Genomic DNA, 18130 nt, shown 5'->3' with positions numbered 1-18130 from the left:
TTCAATAATAGTGTGCAGGTAAATAACTTCAACCAGTCGAAGTCAAATAATTATCTCTTACGATAGAAAATATGTTATATTATAGTGTCCACATGTAATTTTAAGGTTTGTACTGAAATGCCATCTTATATTTTGGCGAAGGAATCGGTTATACAAAAATAAATTTATATTTTGCGTTTCAGTAATAATATCGATTATGTCCTGAGAGCAAATAGAGTAGAATATCAATGCAAGTATTCCCAAACAGGTTTGAGAACTTTTCGAATGATACAAATTTTTTATAGCAATGACCCTTAAGTTTCGAATTTTCATCAGTTCTCACTTAAAAATGATAATTACAAATGTCACTAAAATCTGTGCAAAATGAATAAGCTGTGTATACATACTATATTTGCCATATTGACGAAAACTGAGATTACAATAATAATAACCACATAAAACAATTATAATAATAACTGTCATATTTCGAAGGCATAGCATACTAAAAAAATACAACCTGTGTTCTCTTAATATTTTATTAGGGAAAAATATCCACTGCTACACATATACTCAACTACTCTTCAACAAACCTTACTGAATGAAGAATATCATGTGATTATAAAATATACTATAAATTACGTTTTTCATAGTATTTATCGTAAATAAAATTTATTCGGACCTACATCTATTGACATAGTTTAGGCCTGTAAAATAAGTTTTTCTACCAGTAAGTAGAAGTAAAATGTGGATATGATTTTCGAAACTCTGATTTATAATTATGAATTTATGTGTGAAAAATCATTCAAGAAAATTTTTTGTCTCACGCTTTTCCTAAATTCAATTTACTAATTCTCCATCAAAACTATCCGTTTTCCAATTTTTGTAAATAATCTCTTTTTTCTTTGTTCATTCACTTTCAGTCTAAAGACTTTCGACCTGTTTAACATGTCACCTGCTATTTTTGTCTATGGTTACATCTGGTTTCCGCCTCACTATCGATAAAGTGATGATGTCACGCATTTCACTATTATAATAATAGTGAAATGATATCAGGTCTTCATTCTCAAGTGAAGGGTAGCATGTTCGTTTAGACTACATACTTTGCTTTTTTCATAAACTACACCTCGAAATTTGATCTCCACAAACTTTATTTGAAAAATATATCATGGCATGTTCCGCTAACACGGTAGCTTTATCAACAGTGATTTGAGACTACCTCCAACAAATTACCTAATCCTCTAGCTGAAGTAGCTCTTCAATTATGATCACCTGAAGCATATTACCTCACTTCTACATCGATAATCATTTTTTCTCCGTTTTTCTAAGAAAAAAAGTTTCAATAATGGTGATGTATTAAAATCCAGTTAGTCATTTATTAGAATATTTGAGTTTTTAAGTTTATTAATTTCTATTGCTTCCAAATGATTCAGTTTCAGACCTTCATTTCCTATGTGTAAAATTTCAATCAGAAAAAAAAATACTTTGCATTGAAACAGTCTCAAAAAATGGAAAAGCAAGACATCATTTGATTATGATATGAAAGAACATCACTCTATTCTTTCGCCTACCAATGAAACGAAGTTTCTGATAATAGGAATGAAATCCTTGCACCCAATGAAAAGAAATATCTCTTTTTTGAGATCACATGAAGCATCTGAGACAAGAAATATTACTTAGGTATTTCACACATGATTTTCTCTTCAAAATAATCATTTGGAAAAAGGCTTCATGGAAAGGTTTTCTCGAAAAGGTACTTCCCTAAAAATTATCCTGACAATATTTATAAAATGATTTTGAATTCCTGCATGAACATTTTTTCATACATGATTTTTTTCAAGCCTTAATATATCATTTCAGGTTGTTTTTTCTTCGAATAAATTGAGCGTTCTTGTAGCTGATCCAGAAAATACAAAAGTTAGCATCCACCCTGAAACAAATCATAGTAAAATGGCACATGAAGCGACAGACGTCTCCAAGACTTCTGCAATGGACACGATCATGAGCCAGGTACCCCAAAATACTTTTCAGTGAAAAAAAACTAGTATACCAAATATGGAACTCATTCAAAACCAAGCTCTTATTCATTACATTAAAATTATTTTTTTCGCAGGCAGGCTTTTCGAGTTTGGGCACCCTTATAGGAAATACTCCCATACGTAGTGGTAACAAGGAGGCATCGGAGTACGAAAGTAAACAAACTTCGGAAATATTAGATCCAGAGTTGAATCTTGGAAGGTGAAAAATAATAGAAAGTTTAGGAAACTGATGAGTGCATTACAATAAATTTATAGGTTAGGTTATAACGGTGCCGATGACATTTCATGGCAGAAAGTTCTGTTACCCGAGAAGAAAAATTTATATCTAGAATTGTATTCACGAATCACAAATTATACGTAAGTATCAATATAATCAGGAAGTGAGAACGGAGTAATACAATAAGCGAGATTTCGGAGTGGTGATTACTCACGTTACCTCTAATAATTTGACTTCTAACTTCACAATAATTTTTCAACCAATTCAGAGACATGTTATGTCATCACATAACTTCGGTTTGCATATGGCATGACGCGACGTAACGTTTGCTTTTTTGGTACATTAGGGGAAAAAAGTCTTTGTTATTATTAATTATAAATACGGTAAATCATATCACACTACAGCAGAGAAACTGAATGTATAGATTTTCAATAGCTTAGTCGCATTTATACACACTGTAACAAAAAGTTAGGTCATAAATTGAACCACATATTTTCATTATAAAATGTTGAACAGTTCATAGAATATGTATCTGATATGTACTGACTTGTCCAATTGCTTCTTTTAGGATCATTCTGATGGATCAATAAAATATTATTCTTTTTTCACCGAAGTATGCGCTGGTCAGGCCTATCCCCCGAAGCACCGATATGTTATCCGTTTTTCCTCCTCTTTTCTGACGAAATTTGTCCCGCCAGGAGCTGAAAACTCCACGACAAATATCGTTTTGCTCTGGTGGTCGAGAAGGACTACATCAGGCTTATTAGCTTGTGCCTGAAGGTGGGGAACGAGTAGTTCCAATAAATTCCGCACTTATCGTTCCCTACAACGGATTCAATATCCCCCGGAGCGTAGGGCAACACAGGTGTCTTGTCAATACCGTAAGAGTGCCGTAGATGGTAATATAGCAGTCTTAGGGCCGCATTATGTCGATGCATATAGGCCAAGACCGCATATGCTAGACATGCTGATAGCAAGTGCATTAGGGTCTCGGGCGCCTCGCGGCAGGCCCTACACCTTATATCGGGAACCTCTATACCCATTACGCGACTGCAGTAGACTAAGGTGTTCAAGACACCATCCCGGCAAGCCATAATAAAGCCTTCAGTTTCCGATTTCAGCCCACTCGACCTGAGAAAAGCGAACGTCAGACGCTTTGATAAGCCAAGGTCTCCAATGTTATTGAAGAAGACCCCATGTATTGGCTTATTTTTGTGTTTTCGCAGAAGTAAGGTGATCTCTGCGTCTTTTATCTGAGCTTTTTGCTGAGCGAGTTCCAACTCGGTGACAGAGTTGAGGTCACCTCGTTCAGTGTCGAAAACTAAACCGAGTTCATCAGCTGCTCGGGCAGCTGCCCTAAGAAGAAATACTCCAATTCCTGCTCTCTCGTGGTCACGGACCATGCAGAGAAGGGGATCCGAATTCCTGACGACTTTACAGGCTGTATCCAGTACCATTCTGTCATGTAGACACTCCGAACTCAAAAGTCCACGGCCTCCCCTGGACTTATTATTATTATTAGTACTGGAAAAAAATCTATTTTAATTTTGTATATTCTAAGGACTGTAACTTTTTTCGTGTGCACATTTGCATGAAGGTAAGTTATATCCAACCGAGTTACTTTTGAACCCAGAATATGTGGTCCAATCAAGTTATTCTCGTAGTCATACAAAGGTGTGTGGAGTGAGCTAACAAAAAAACTGAATGGAACTCTTTAAGGACTAAAAAATCGTTTCTGAATATTAGAATGTCAAATTTAACAAGAAGAGGCTGGTTTTCATATTCCTCTCAAATGATACAGCAAACCAACCTACAATAGATGTACAAAAGGTGGTACTGTTTCACATTCACATCTATTCACACATTAATTATTTGAAAATTTTCTCAATGCTGATTCAAAATTGGACACGAACATACTTCGAAAAAAAAAAAGGATCGGCAATAGAAGTTTCATTAAATGGGAACATTTGATCAGTACCAGAAAATGTATTCATAAGAATTTATACTGAAAAGGATATATTTTTAAGAGGAACTAATTTTTGGGAATGAAATGTTTTGGATCTCCTTCATGTTCATACAAAATGTGGGAAACTTCCAAAGTGAGGAGGAAAGCAAAAAATTTCACTGAGAAGTGTAGATCATGCATAGAAGCTACTTTCAGACAGTAACTTTTTTGAGAAAAATCCCTCTCGAAACAACTACTTTTATGTAAACATTGAATTACACGACAGAAATAGTACTTCTTAAGCAACAACTTTCTTATTAACATTTGATTATACAAAAAACAGTTTTTTTATTCAGTTTGTACTCCAAACAAACATTTGTTATGGACTTGACTCAGATATTATTCACAGGATTGCTACACAATATCGTATATCGAAGAGGTAAAATTTCACTCACATGGAACACTATCATCCTCAATGGCGAACATCAATGTTTCGGAATAAGACACTTGTCTCATTGCCTCTTCAACATCAATCTAAACATTTTACCCAATTCATTCATAACATTACGGATGAGTTAAATCTTCTCATGTCACGATGACAATACTTTAATGACATTCATTCGCATAGTTACTCTAATCCCAGCCACAGAAATCTTGTATGAATTGAAAGGAATATATTTTTAGAAAAGATCCAAGTTTCTCCCATTTTTGTATTAAGACGGAGAAGTAGAAAGCCAAAACCTTTCTTTTCTATAAACTAATCTTTCCAAAAATGTTATTTCACAAACAGCATATGCACGAATAACTTCATTGAAGAATCCTGCACTGACACCTGTCAGATTTAATCCAACGCCCTTCGTGGTATTAGCCAGGGGAGAAGTTGTTTTGTGTCGGTCCATTTCGTAAATTAACTTCACAAAAACGAACAAGTGACTATTTCCATTTCTACTCTTTACTTCAATCTCTCTCTCTCTTTCTCTCTCTCTCTCTTTCTCTCTCGTATGACCACTAGAGTCAGTGAGAGAATTCAATTGTGATATTTTGTAATAGACATTGTTCAAGAATACCTTATTCCGAACTACTAGGATAGTGAAACATTAACAAACTTACAACGGGAACATCAATTGATTCGTTCAATATTTTCAGGAATGCTGACTGCAAAGTATATATCGATAACGAAGAATTTAACTGTCATCTTATTGTGCTGCAGTGCTATTCGGAATTGTTTGATGCCTATATAGCGGTCAAAAAAGTTGAATTGCCATCAGTGAGATTGAATCAGGATAATATGCTATTGGTATATTTGGTTTATTTATTGTTTTGTTATAGGACAAATGTAGTGCTAGCGCTTTCGCTTTCATTTACGAATGGATGATCACCGGTGAACCTTCATATAAGGAATTAAACAGAGAGAACGTATTGGATATTTTTAATTCTGCGAAATATCTAAAAATCAAAGGTAATGCTGGCTTTTTATTTCATAATCAGGTTTATACAAATTTTACTTTTCCAAATAGATATTCTATGTCTGTATCAGATTTCATATATTATTTGAATGAAATTTGCACTATTCTTTTTGAACTCAGAGGGTATATTTTATGAATGATAAGTGTAATATGTGGTGTTCCACAAGATTCGATTTTGGTACCCGTTTCAGTCCTCATTTACGAATATCATTGTCCAATTTCGACTTTTCACGTTTAATCTGGAATTAATAAAAAATCAGAATATTCTAGATTATTTGAATATCTTGATAAATCAAAATTATTATTCAGATTATTATTATATCATTCAGAATTATTATTATACAGATTCTTGTATATTTTCAACATTCATGTTTATCCATATTACAGATCATTCCGATTTCAGATTCCATAACATTTATTTTTTTCCATTTATTCCATGAACTTATCCGAATATTTCAGTAGTAGTTTAATTTTTCAATAATTCATTTCCGATTGGATTTCCAAAGTTAACACATTTTTTTGTTGGCACAAATTTGAACTTTTAACATTTAGGATTATAAAGTGAAGACGTTTATTTAAAGCTTGGGATAATTTCACTTTCAACTGTATGCTTCAAATCATTTTTTATCTGTATTCTCATGTTCACTATTAATTCACTTCTTGTTCACTATTATTCCACATTATTTTGTCAAATTTTCATTTCCAAAATGTAATCCCTGTTCATAAACACTTAATATTTGTTGGGCTAATAAATACTATACGATATCAATAAATAACTGAAATCAAATGTTTCCATTCAAATGAAAAAATACATGCACTCTCTTTCTTTTAGTCTTTCCTTCTTTTTTTACTTTCTCCAGATCTGGTCGAGCAATGTTGGGCATTCATTGACCACGCCGATGTTTTCACTGAAGACACAGCATTCCTTTTGTACATGGACGCCAAAGACAAGAACCTACCTGAAGTCAGGGAACTCATGCTTCCTCGAATACAAGGTTTCTTCCTGATGCTTGTCAGTTCTCAAAATTGGCTAGAATTGGAACTTGAAGACATCAAAAACTTCCTAAAATCTAATTACGTTTGTGTTAATTGGTAATGTATACGCAATCTTTTGTTGAATTAACGCTCTACTGCAAGTAGTGATAGTAGTTATCCTCTCATTCTTCCTCCTAAAAAGATTGGTTTTATTATTGTTTACCAAGCAGTGCGGATGTTGCTCATCGTATATTCCATTAGTAAATTGCAATCAAATAACTTTGAAACTCATGGGCTCTTTGATGAAAGAGCAATATCTGCCTTGATTTAATATGTGCAGATGTTGATTCTGCCATTTTTTAAGTTAGGTAAGTGTCTCGTGTACTGAGTAACCTTTTAATGGAAGTATTTATTATTGTTGATATTTCTTGAGACTGCTGATTTCTTTCCAAAAAAAACCTTCCGCCTGATGGGTGTCCCGAATATCACCTTGATAGTTTGAAACATCGTCGAAAGGTTGGAGATTAATCTCCAACCACACTTGATTTCACCTATAACGATAATACCACTCTCTATATAATGCTGCACTTCGCATTATTCTAGGAGCCTATCTCACGACCCCTATAGAAAGTATCCATTGTGAAGGCAATAAGCCGTCGCTGGAACGCAGAAGAATACTCCTCACACTAACTTACGCCGCAAAAGTACAGCCACTCTGACAACATCCTTTCTACGAAACCGCTTTTCCTACCTTTTCCTACCTAACCAAGCGCTAGATTAGCGACACCCCTACATGATTTGAATAAAAATGGTTCTAGGGATCTCTACGTAACTTTTCCTGACATATTTTCTATCCAACAGACTACTTTTCCTCCATAGACCATAAGCCAACCTGAATGACACACAGGTATTTCCATCTTCGACAAACACTGTACCTACTAATTCTTCAGTCAAAAAACCACCTTCAAATTCTATTATAACAATACCAAAACCATATTCAACTGTATACTGACGCTTCAAAAACGGATGAGCGAATGGAAGCAGCGATCATTGGTTCTAACATCTTCATTAAAATGAGACTTCCCTGTTTCTAAAGGGGAACTATATGCCATATTCCGCGCCACTCTATTCATCAACGCATCCACTCACAAAAACTATATTATTCTAACAACAAGCCAAGCTAGCGTAGAGATACGAAACATATGGAAACCCATAAACAAGCGATAAAAGGCCTGATTGTGGATACTAACAATCGAAACGTCGTGAAATAACTTGGCTTCGATTTTTCTTAATTTTTTTTCATTTTTGATTTTCATTTCTTGTTAATGATTTTTTATTTTCATTTCTTTTTATGGGTCAATTTTTAATTGTTGCTTGTATTTTTTTTTCATTGTAGTTTCAGTTTTCTTGCTCAATATAATTGTTATTTTCTAGCTAATCTTTTTAATTTTTTTATAGATTCTTTCAGGAATTTCAAATCAATTTATATGATATTAGACATTGTAAGTCCAAACTAATGAAATACACCACGAAACATTGTCAACCACCTTCAAACAACTTCTATGTTTGTTAGGAAATATGTTATTATTATTATTATTATGATTTGTTGTCGAGATCATCAACTGCAAATTATCTCGAGAATAATATCTGGTCGAGATGGGGATCGAACCCACGACCTATCGATCGTGAGTCGGGCGCATTACCGCCACGCCAATTCATCGCTTATTATTGTTGTTATCATTCCCATTTTTTGAATAATTTCAAAATCAATACACGTGGATCCTGAATTATTAAACGATTTCAAAGCAGTATTGCTTCAGAAAAATATAAATTCTGAATTCAAAATGGCATGTTGAATGGTCATAAATAGAAAATAAATCAGTAGTTTCGATTGAAAACACTCGAAGAAAAAATGTTCATAATGTTGCAGTTTTTATTAATTAACGAAAATGTAAACCTACGAACCATATATCAAAACAGCAGTCTTTCTCAAAGTGGACGAAAACGCCCGCTTGTGGACGCTGGAGGCCTTAAGGGGGGCAGTAAAGGGCACAGAGAAAATTGGGGCGTTGAAGCAGTTTAGGGGGGCGATGGCTAATTTAAAAATGTTTTTTTTGCTTTTAACACAAAGTTTACCGTTCCTTTACGCTTAACGCGCGTTTCCTCGTGTAACGCCATCTAGGGGACATGACAGTAACTATTTCCTGTCCGATAGTTGTATCATAGATGGCGATAAGCTTCAATGCGAAGCGAGTTTTTAGTCTCCGTTCTCGAAAATACTATGCCCACCCGCTGCCTAATATAAAAGCGCGCGCGCCATCCAGCCAGTAATGAACCAGTCCAAAGGGTAGGGGAGCAAGGCTCCAGCCTGAAAGAGATCAAGATGACGACCCAGTAATGGTCAATTCAGTCGAGGAATCGGCGAGTTTTTAAAAGCGCGGAAACTCACGAAAATCCGTTAGTTAAGGAAGCTATAGATTATGCTGTAGACGACCCCTCCCGATATAGAAGGCCCCGACACTCTGTCAAATGAGGCCCTCATGTCCCCCGTTAACGGATGAACAGATTTTTTATCCATCCCACCCTAGCCAGTAGGGGTACCCCGTGAAGGGCGGTACTGATGTCTGAGGACTTCATGCCGCCAACATCCATTCAGTCATGAACCCATTTGTCCTTCTTCGACAAAAATCAGCTAAAAAGGAAAGGGAGCTGAGCTCCAACCTGAACGAAATGAAGACGCTTGGTTGAACCAGTAATGTCATTCCACAATATTACGAAAACAAGTGCATTTAGTTAGCGACTAGCTAGGTAAAGTGTTGTACGTGCGGTGTGAATACTGTGAGTGGTGTCATTAGCAAGTTTTTAATACTCGATTCTTTACTTTGGCATTTTTGAAGACAAAATTATGTCGGAAGCAAAAAAGAAGAAACAGCAGTATAGCGCGGAATATATAAAATATGAATTTATAGAAAATCCCACTAATCCATCTTCGCCTATGTGCCTTCTTTGTCAAAACACATTTTCGAATGAAGCTATGAAACCCTCAAGGCTACAAGATCATTTGAATAAAATGCATTCAGATAAAAAAAGACGAAAATGTGAATAATTTTCAAGAACTGGGAAAGAAACACTCAGCTCAGCCAACTGTGACAAAACTATTTTCAGCGGCTTCTAAGCAAGACAACGACGGACTCCAAGCTTCCTACAATATCTCCTTGCAAATTGCTCAAACTGGTAAACCTCACACTATTGGAGAGGATTTAATTTTACTGGCAATAAAAGAAGTAATAACCATTGTGCTCCATAAACCAGCGGCAGATATCCGAAAAATTCCTTTGAGCAATAGTTCCGTGCAAAGACGAATTGATGAGATGGCTGAAAACATTGTGCAATCATCTGAAAACTGATAAACTCTCGAATCAGTCAGATGAGTCCACTTTACCAACCATTGAAGCATTGTTGTTGTCATACGTGAGGTTTATTAAAAATGAGAAAATATATCAAGAATTACTATTTGCCAGAAATTTAGAGACGTATACAAAAGGAGAAACCATATATAATACACTGGAAACATTTTGTGATGAGAAAGAAATTCCACTGAAGAATATAATATCAGCTGCTACGGATGGCGCTCCAGCTATGACAGGACGTCACAAAGGCTTCATGGCGTAGATACTTGAGAAATAAAATTCCAGATGTGCCCGTTATACTTTGCGTCATTCATAGGAAACATTTGGTTGCGAAAAATTTGAGTGAGCGCCTCTCTCAATCACTGCAATATATCATCAAAGCAGTCAATAAAATCCGAAACAGCTCGTTAAATGACAGATCATTAAATCAGATTTGTGTTGCTAATGATGAAGATTTCAACCGATTGCTATTTCACACAGAAGTGTTTGGTTATCAAGAGGTAACTGTCTGACTCGATTTTACAATCTATATGACTCTATAATAGAGTTCTTGGAAAACAAAGACAAATAATTGCAAAACAACCTTATCATTTCAAAGAATAATATTTCCTACTTGACAGACCTGTATAAATTATTTAATGATGTCAATCTCCACCTTCAAGGTGACGACTTGAATTTGATTAAAACTAAAAATGTCATTGCTGCTTCTTAGCCAAATTGCTCTTATACAAGAATAATATCGGCAGACGTGAGTTTCGCAATTGCCCTAATTTGTCAGTAGTATCCTTCGACTTGCTTGTTTACTGCCAACATTTGGAGAACCTCCACAGTGATCTCGCAGAACGATTCTAGGACATTTAAAAATTGGAAATACTGGACTGGATGTTGGATCCTTTTTCAAATGTCAACACAGCAGGATCACCCCAGCTGGAAGAAGAACTCATAGAACTGATAACGAACGAAGAAGCCAATCTCGCAATGGGGAATGTTTCTCAATTTGGGTTATTACAGCAAATGCAAGTTTTACCAAAATAAATTTTGTGTTTATTCATGAGTCTCTCAAATTCACTTCGAAAAGTATTCAAATTGATGTTTCAAATGTTGGGTTTTAATTTTTAAAGGGATTTGTTTCTAATTCACGTATTGGCAACAGTGCCTATATCAAGTTGAAATAATGTATACTTACCTAGATATTCTACTTTAAAAAAGGAAAATTATCTTTATAAATCAACAATTAAGGCAAACTATAAATTATAGTCCAATACCATCTCCAAAAGCCACATAAACAACAGTTGTTTTGTTATTTATTTATGTAGAGATATATAGATATGTCATCTTTGTAACAGATTCATTGTCCTTTATTAGCTATAACCGATGTTGCCAAATGGTGAAATAGAAACGAATCCCTTTAAATGTTGAATGCATTATTTCATTCCTCTTTTTCAAGCATTTAAATAATTTTTCAAAGAAAAAGGTTGAAATGATAAGTTTAAAATGCGTTGTTTTAGAGCTCTTTTATGAAAACTACTTGATTTTCGTCAGGAAGAACATTCCTCATTGTACTTTGGATTGTGGTCCATCGTTCAACGATTTTTGATAGCATTTCCATCATCGTATTTGTGTGAACGTAAATTTAGTGCTGTGGCAACGTTGCTAACTAAAAAGAGACATCGGTTGCAGATTACCGAACGCGATGACTTACGGCTGTTTTTGAGTAAATTCGGACTTGATATTAACAAACTTTTGAAAATCATCAAACTCATCCTTCACATTAGATAAGTTTTAAAATTCAAATTGAAATGTTTGTTTTGATAACATGAATAAAAGTTTTCCTAATATTACAAAATGGTGTTTTACATCACCTTCATCAGGAAGTCTTATTTTCACATGACATACATAATTTAATTATAAAAATGAAGACTGCGATTGTGATTCTTAAGACGTGTAGTAAAGTAAAAAAATTTGGGGGTTGCTAGAAAATAATTAATTCTCGAAGTGGGCGGTAGACAAAATACGTTTGAGAACCTCTGCTCTACAGCCTTTGATTGTGTATCAAACCTAATTCCAAGATACTAAAGTGTATCTGCTAGAATAGTAATTGACTCAAATAACGCTAAAATTAATGCACATATACGCTGTCTATTCAAAAAATGAGATGAATTTTCATTTTTCTCAAAAAATATTCATTTATTTATCAATTTCTATGGAACGCCGTTTTACTTTTTATTGTCACAAATATTCATTCCTCAATTTATTCAACTAACAATTTATTTGTTTGAATTTAATTGATTCATGCATTTGTTCGACACATTAAAAACGATTGTTCGCAAAATTTGTTCTATTTTAAATAATACTTGATTTGAAATGTTACATGAATTAATTTGTTTGATGAAAAGTTGCGAACAGTTATAATATAGATTCATTGTTTGAAATTTTTGGAAGTAAATGTTTGTCATATATACTTTTTTTGTAACTATCGAATAATTTACTACAATTTTTGTGAAACATGAATAAAATTGTTTGTTGATAATTATAGTTACATGATTTAAAACGATTGTTGATAATTTCAATTCGGCGCTAGCGTCGAACGGATTCTTGCAGAAGCTGAATTTTTAAATCTGGCAACATGATAGTCTAGTGATAGTAACACAATATTCCGTCCGACCGCAGCGCCGAATAAAAATTATCAACAATCAATTCAATTCATGCATCACTGAAGTGCAACAAACAAATCAATTAAATTCTTTCCAAAGGAATAATAATAAAAAGTAAAACTGCGTGGCACGCAGTTTTACTTTTTATTATTATCATGTTTTGTTGAATTTCAGTGATACATGAATTAAATTGATTGTTGATAATTTTTATTCGGCGCTGACGTCGGGCGTATTTTTATGGAACTACTCAACTGCATATATGTATGGCGTTGGTCATAGTACGGTAATAATCCGTTCGACCGCAGCGACGAATAAAAATGATCAATCAATTCAATTCATGTATCACCTAAATGCAACAGTCAAAACAATTCATTTTTACAAAATACCAATAGAAAGTAAAAGGGCGTGCCACGCCGTTTTACTTTTTATTCATATTCCTTTGAAATGATCTGAATTATTTTGTTTGTTGAATTTCAGAGATATATGAATTAAATTGATTGTTGACAATTTTTATTCGGCGCCACGGTTGAACGGCATTTTGTCGTACTATAAATGAACTAGCATGTTGCCATTTATAACACTTTAGGTTCTTGATAAATCCGCTCGATACCGGCGCCGAATTAAAAGTATCAACAATCTTTTAAATGTATCTTTCAAATACAACAAACATTTTAAATCATCAAAATATTTAATTCTTTGTCAGAAATTAGCTTTTTTAAAAAGATTGATGAAATAAAGTGATACTTGCTTGAGAATGTTTTGCACAAAAGTTGTAACCAAATTTTAAATTGAATGCATTAAAGTGAATGTTGGAAATATTCAACACTTTCAATAAAATTGAAATATAACAATCTTTATCATTCATAGAAAAATATTTAGTATGGAAAGTTAATTTTCTATATTTTCAGACAAACGAAAGTCTATTTTTATTACCAACAATATTTCATGGGAAATCTTTGACAGTCATTCAAATATATTCATTGAAATTTTATTCCCAAACTTACTTTTAGGAAGTGAATTTTTAGTTTCATTATAATTCAACAGTCATATAAATAACTAACATTTTATTCAAAGGTCAAAATTATATGCGGAATTGAAACGTTTGTTAAATTTACTCGAATAATACATTCCATTGATTGTTGAATAAAAATGTTTGTTCATTGCTGAATTGAACTATATGTATATAGATTATTTTTCAGCATAATATATAGTAAATTAGCGTTCCATTTTCCAATACTCTGAAACAATATTTTTCTTCGAAATCAATAAAAGCTTCAAGTAATTTCATTAGTCTTTTTTATTCAAATAACAATTTTATTCATGTAACATTTTAAATCAAGTGTCATTCAAAATAGAACACATTTTGCGAACAATCATTTTTAATGTGTCGAACAAATGCATGAATCAATTAAATTCAAACAAATAAATTGTTAGTTGAGTAAATTGAGGAATGAATATTTGTGACAATAAAAACTAAAACGGCGTTCCATAAATTTCTATTTTATTCCCTTCAAAGTGGTCTCCCTCAGATATAATGCACTTGTACCAGCGTTATTCTACCAATTCGAGAAAAAGTTTGATATACACTTTTTTGGTACGTTCTTAACCTCTCTCAGCGATTCGGTTTGTATCTCCTCAATCGTCTCAAAACGTCGTCCAACCATGGGTCTCTTCAATCTTGGGAATAGGAAAAAGTCGCAGGGGGCAAATCTGGTGAATACGGTGGCGCTCTATGCCACTGTCAACATTTCAAGTATTTTTGAGCACTTAATTTCATTTTTTACACAAAATTTCGTCGAACACGCAAAATACTTCTAACTGTTACACCTCTCACCAACAAACTAAACATGTTGAAATTAAAAAATCGATAATCGAATGTACGTATGTACAGTAAACGTATAAGTTCAGCTGATAAGTAAGCAATTATGTTTAATAATACATGCATTCAACATTGCCATTATACATTTGATAAAAATATGGAACTTGACTCTATTCTCTCAGTTGGTTTTCTTCCGACGTAAAAAAATTCGTCGCACAAAAATAGTACAACATCCACCAACCTCGTGGATATTTTACAGGTTTCAGAAAAATTGGATATTTCTTTGCTATCGTAGTTCACTCTCGAAACATTGTCTTCAACTGAAAGTCAATCCTCAAATCGCTTTTCATGGCTGATCTATTACTTGTTATAAAATACATGACGGTATTATCAGCATACAATTTCTGTTTTCAGTGAAATGGAAATATTCATGTCGGCTGTTAGATGGCTAAAACATGACTGGATTAATAGAGACGTATATAAATACGAAATCCTGGAATGTGTGAGATTTGGTAACATAGCTCCTTGGCAATTAGTCGATATCAAAAGGAATCCAGAAAACCCAGACTTCATGGAATTAGCTAAAGATCCGAGAATTTGCAAAATGATCGATGATGGATTAGCGTACGTTATTTCATGTTACTAAAATATCTATTTTATACTTGATCGTTAAAAAATTAAATTTTTTCACTCATTCAAACTTATTTGTCAAATGTTCAGTTCAGAAAAATCTTTCTCCAAAATGAAAAACATGCCTGTGACATCAACATTTGTATTTATTTCTTTAAAAAAACACCCTTCTTACGTAGTTGAACTTCTCCATTTTGAAAGCAGTTGTTACTGAACAGCACTATAAGTGAAACGGAATTACAAATTTTATACAAATCGTTCAATCGCCTTCCGGCGTTAAGAACTGAAATCCTCCATTCGAAAAAATCAACTGAAACCATACACCATTAAAGTATTGAACTGCGAGGATTGGAAATATTCTTTGAAATCGTTCTCTCGATGATTTTGATATGTCGTTTCTATGTTGAATATTATTTCCTTCGAGGAAACTATCATATGTGGAAAATTTTCAAACTGATACTTCATTTAACCTGGAGCTAAAATTTGACCTAACATTATTTCATTACTTTAGATACGTTATCATCAAATATTGGTATGGCCAAGAAAACGACGACTTTCAACATTGGAATGCTGTACTAGGCCTCCAAGAACCGCCTCCACGCAATTGGAGCGGATCCGATAAAACTTACTTCACATACAGGGAGTTTCTCATCTATCTAGACCAGTACAGAAGGAATCAGTTGATAGAGAAGAACAAGCCAAAAATAGTTACCAACGAAAAACCAGAATATAGGGAACCACCAAGAAGAAATCCTCTGCCTGTAGAGAAAAGCTCGCCAAGAGTGCCGACAATGGAAGAATTCTTATCTAAAAAAAAGGTAAGTATGCCTTACGGACATAAAAAGGACGATAAATCAAACCCATAGTGTTTGCTAAATTATAGTTACCTGTTCAAAATAGGATTTCAATTTGAAATGTATTTTTTGTATGACATAAAAATACTTTCAACTATCGAAAGTTTCAATGATCATCACAATCATATAAGGCAATGTCTTTCAAAATGATGGCACATAACTCATCTTCAGAATCTTCGAAGAATCACGAACGATGTTTTTTTAAACTGTGTAATTTTGATCTCTTTCTTTATTTTCGATCAATCAAGAATTCAATTTCCATTTTTATGATTGAATGTTCATACTAGAACATTTCTGTTCAGATATCAAAATCACAAGAAGCGATGTGTATCTAACTTATCTAACCCATCCAATCTAGTTTCATATAGAAAAAACTTAGTCTGAATTATCCTAGAGCACAAAATGGAAAGTGATAGAAATCAATTTTTCAACTGACATTGAAAAGAGGGAATAATTTCCTTTGCAATATGGAAACATTACTTCTTTTTTTTATTTTTTTACTCCACTTTTATTTTTTCATAAAACACTTTTCTTCAAATGGAGAAATTGGAAAGAGAAAGGCTAGTTGAAATGAAAACTAGTGGCCAGAAAATAACTGGGACCTGTAATAATTTTTCTTTGTTTTTACTGTCAAAAAATTGTAGCAGCTCAAAAACTAGATTCATTGAAACTGGATAAGGCAACAAAATACTTTAAAAAAAATAAATGAACGTCATAGATTTTGTAAAAGCAGAAGCTTCATAAACTCTCCACTAATTAGTAACCAAATCTGATTGATAGAGTTGGTGAGAAACTATTTAAATTTGTAGTCGGATATTTTGAAAGCTCCTTCATGTATGTTTTTCTCTTTTCATTGTTTTTCAATTTAAATACGTATTTACCTATTCACACTCAAATCACCGTATAGAAACAAACTTGACAGATTTTAAATTATATATTATTGATTTTGTCTATTTGCATGTATTGAATTTTTGTTCAATAAACAGGGTTCATTCAAAAAAAAAACAAAAAATGTATCAATTAAAAATATTAAATTGAAATAAAATGAGAAAATAAAAATGAATGCCTAAATTCCGGTAAAGAAATTTAGTAGAAGGAGAAAACATCTACTGACATAAAAATTTCAGTAGTATCTTGTAAATTAGTATTTCTCAGAATGAAAATAAAATTTAAAGCCTGGATGGATGGTATTATATTATTTATACATAATTCATCTCGAGTTTCAGTGTCATTTTCAGTCTGATATTCTGTTTGAATTCATCATACATATACATAAATAATACCAGGTGTTCGAAAAGTCCTAGTACGAGCTAATACCTCCGAAGTCGGTGAAGATAGAAAACAAAATTTTGTCAAGTACATGTGAAGAATAAATCTACTTTTCTACGCATTTGTAACTTTTTCGCTCTTGCAGGGGGGACATCAGGAACCAAAATCCTAAATGAATCCCTAAATCGATATGTAGCTCATTTTGAAGGCCTTTTGTCACCTTTTGCGAATTTTATTTCTAGCCGTACCTGTTGATTCAGTTTTATTTGACATTGACATTAGAAAGGCATTGGTAAATTTTCTGATTTTAATCATTTCGATATGGCTCGCTCAAACAATTTTATTTTATGGGCAAGCTAACCGAAGTTATCGCAAGATTGTTTGATGTTTAATGTTTAATGAAGTTATCCCAGATAGAAGTTTCTCCTAGTTACGAATGTTTGGCGTAACAGACGCTCCAAGATCTGTTCGCCAAGGAGCTGCAAATTCAAGTTTTGGGTTCCATTGCTGTTCAACCCAAGCGATCAGTTCGCACAATATCTGCCGCTCTAAGTACGGACTTGAAATTTCAAAGCAGCATAAATTTCATTTCTTCAAAATAAATCTTCCACAGAAACTAAATGAATATGATTCAGATCGGAGGTTTCACTATTGTAAAACAATGGAACGTTTGATTTCCACACAATCCAACTACCTCTATCGAATATGTTTCACTAATGGTTCTATTTTATTGAACACAACTGCCAAAACTGAAGGCATCGAATGGATTGAAAAACACCATAAATAATATCCTGAGAAAATAAACGTATGGAAAGGAATTATAGGTGATACGGTAATTGGTAATTTTTTATCGACATGTACTTTACCAGACGCTAA

General features: G+C 33.4%; 1 protein-coding gene across 3 annotated transcripts in view; it reads left to right on the top strand.

The window, feature by feature from the left end:
• Positions 1-18130, top strand: part of LOC111507520 (uncharacterized) — a 47930-nt gene that overhangs the window by 12139 nt on the left and 17661 nt on the right. For all 3 annotated transcript variants that reach the window (XR_012467987.1, XM_023162838.2, XM_023162837.2), the window contains exons 7-14: positions 1837-1986; positions 2090-2214; positions 2271-2372; positions 5324-5444; positions 5507-5636; positions 6504-6735; positions 14916-15125; positions 15643-15949. Coding sequence is in view for 2 of the 3 variants with exons in the window: in XM_023162838.2 (XP_023018606.2) it covers positions 1837-1986; positions 2090-2214; positions 2271-2372; positions 5324-5444; positions 5507-5636; positions 6504-6735; positions 14916-15125; positions 15643-15949 (1377 nt within the window). In the remaining variant the exon portion in view is untranslated. The remainder of the gene's footprint in view (positions 1-1836; positions 1987-2089; positions 2215-2270; positions 2373-5323; positions 5445-5506; positions 5637-6503; positions 6736-14915; positions 15126-15642; positions 15950-18130) is intronic.

Source organism: Leptinotarsa decemlineata, unplaced genomic scaffold (genome assembly GCF_025532065.1).
Source record: "Leptinotarsa decemlineata unplaced genomic scaffold, Ldec_3_MD MMD2_tig00026363_RagTag_RagTag, whole genome shotgun sequence".
In the NCBI taxonomy this organism is placed as follows: domain Eukaryota; kingdom Metazoa; phylum Arthropoda; class Insecta; order Coleoptera; family Chrysomelidae; genus Leptinotarsa; species Leptinotarsa decemlineata.
The sequence above is the reverse complement of the archived record's forward strand: the minus strand, read 5'-3'. Positions and strand labels throughout refer to the sequence as shown.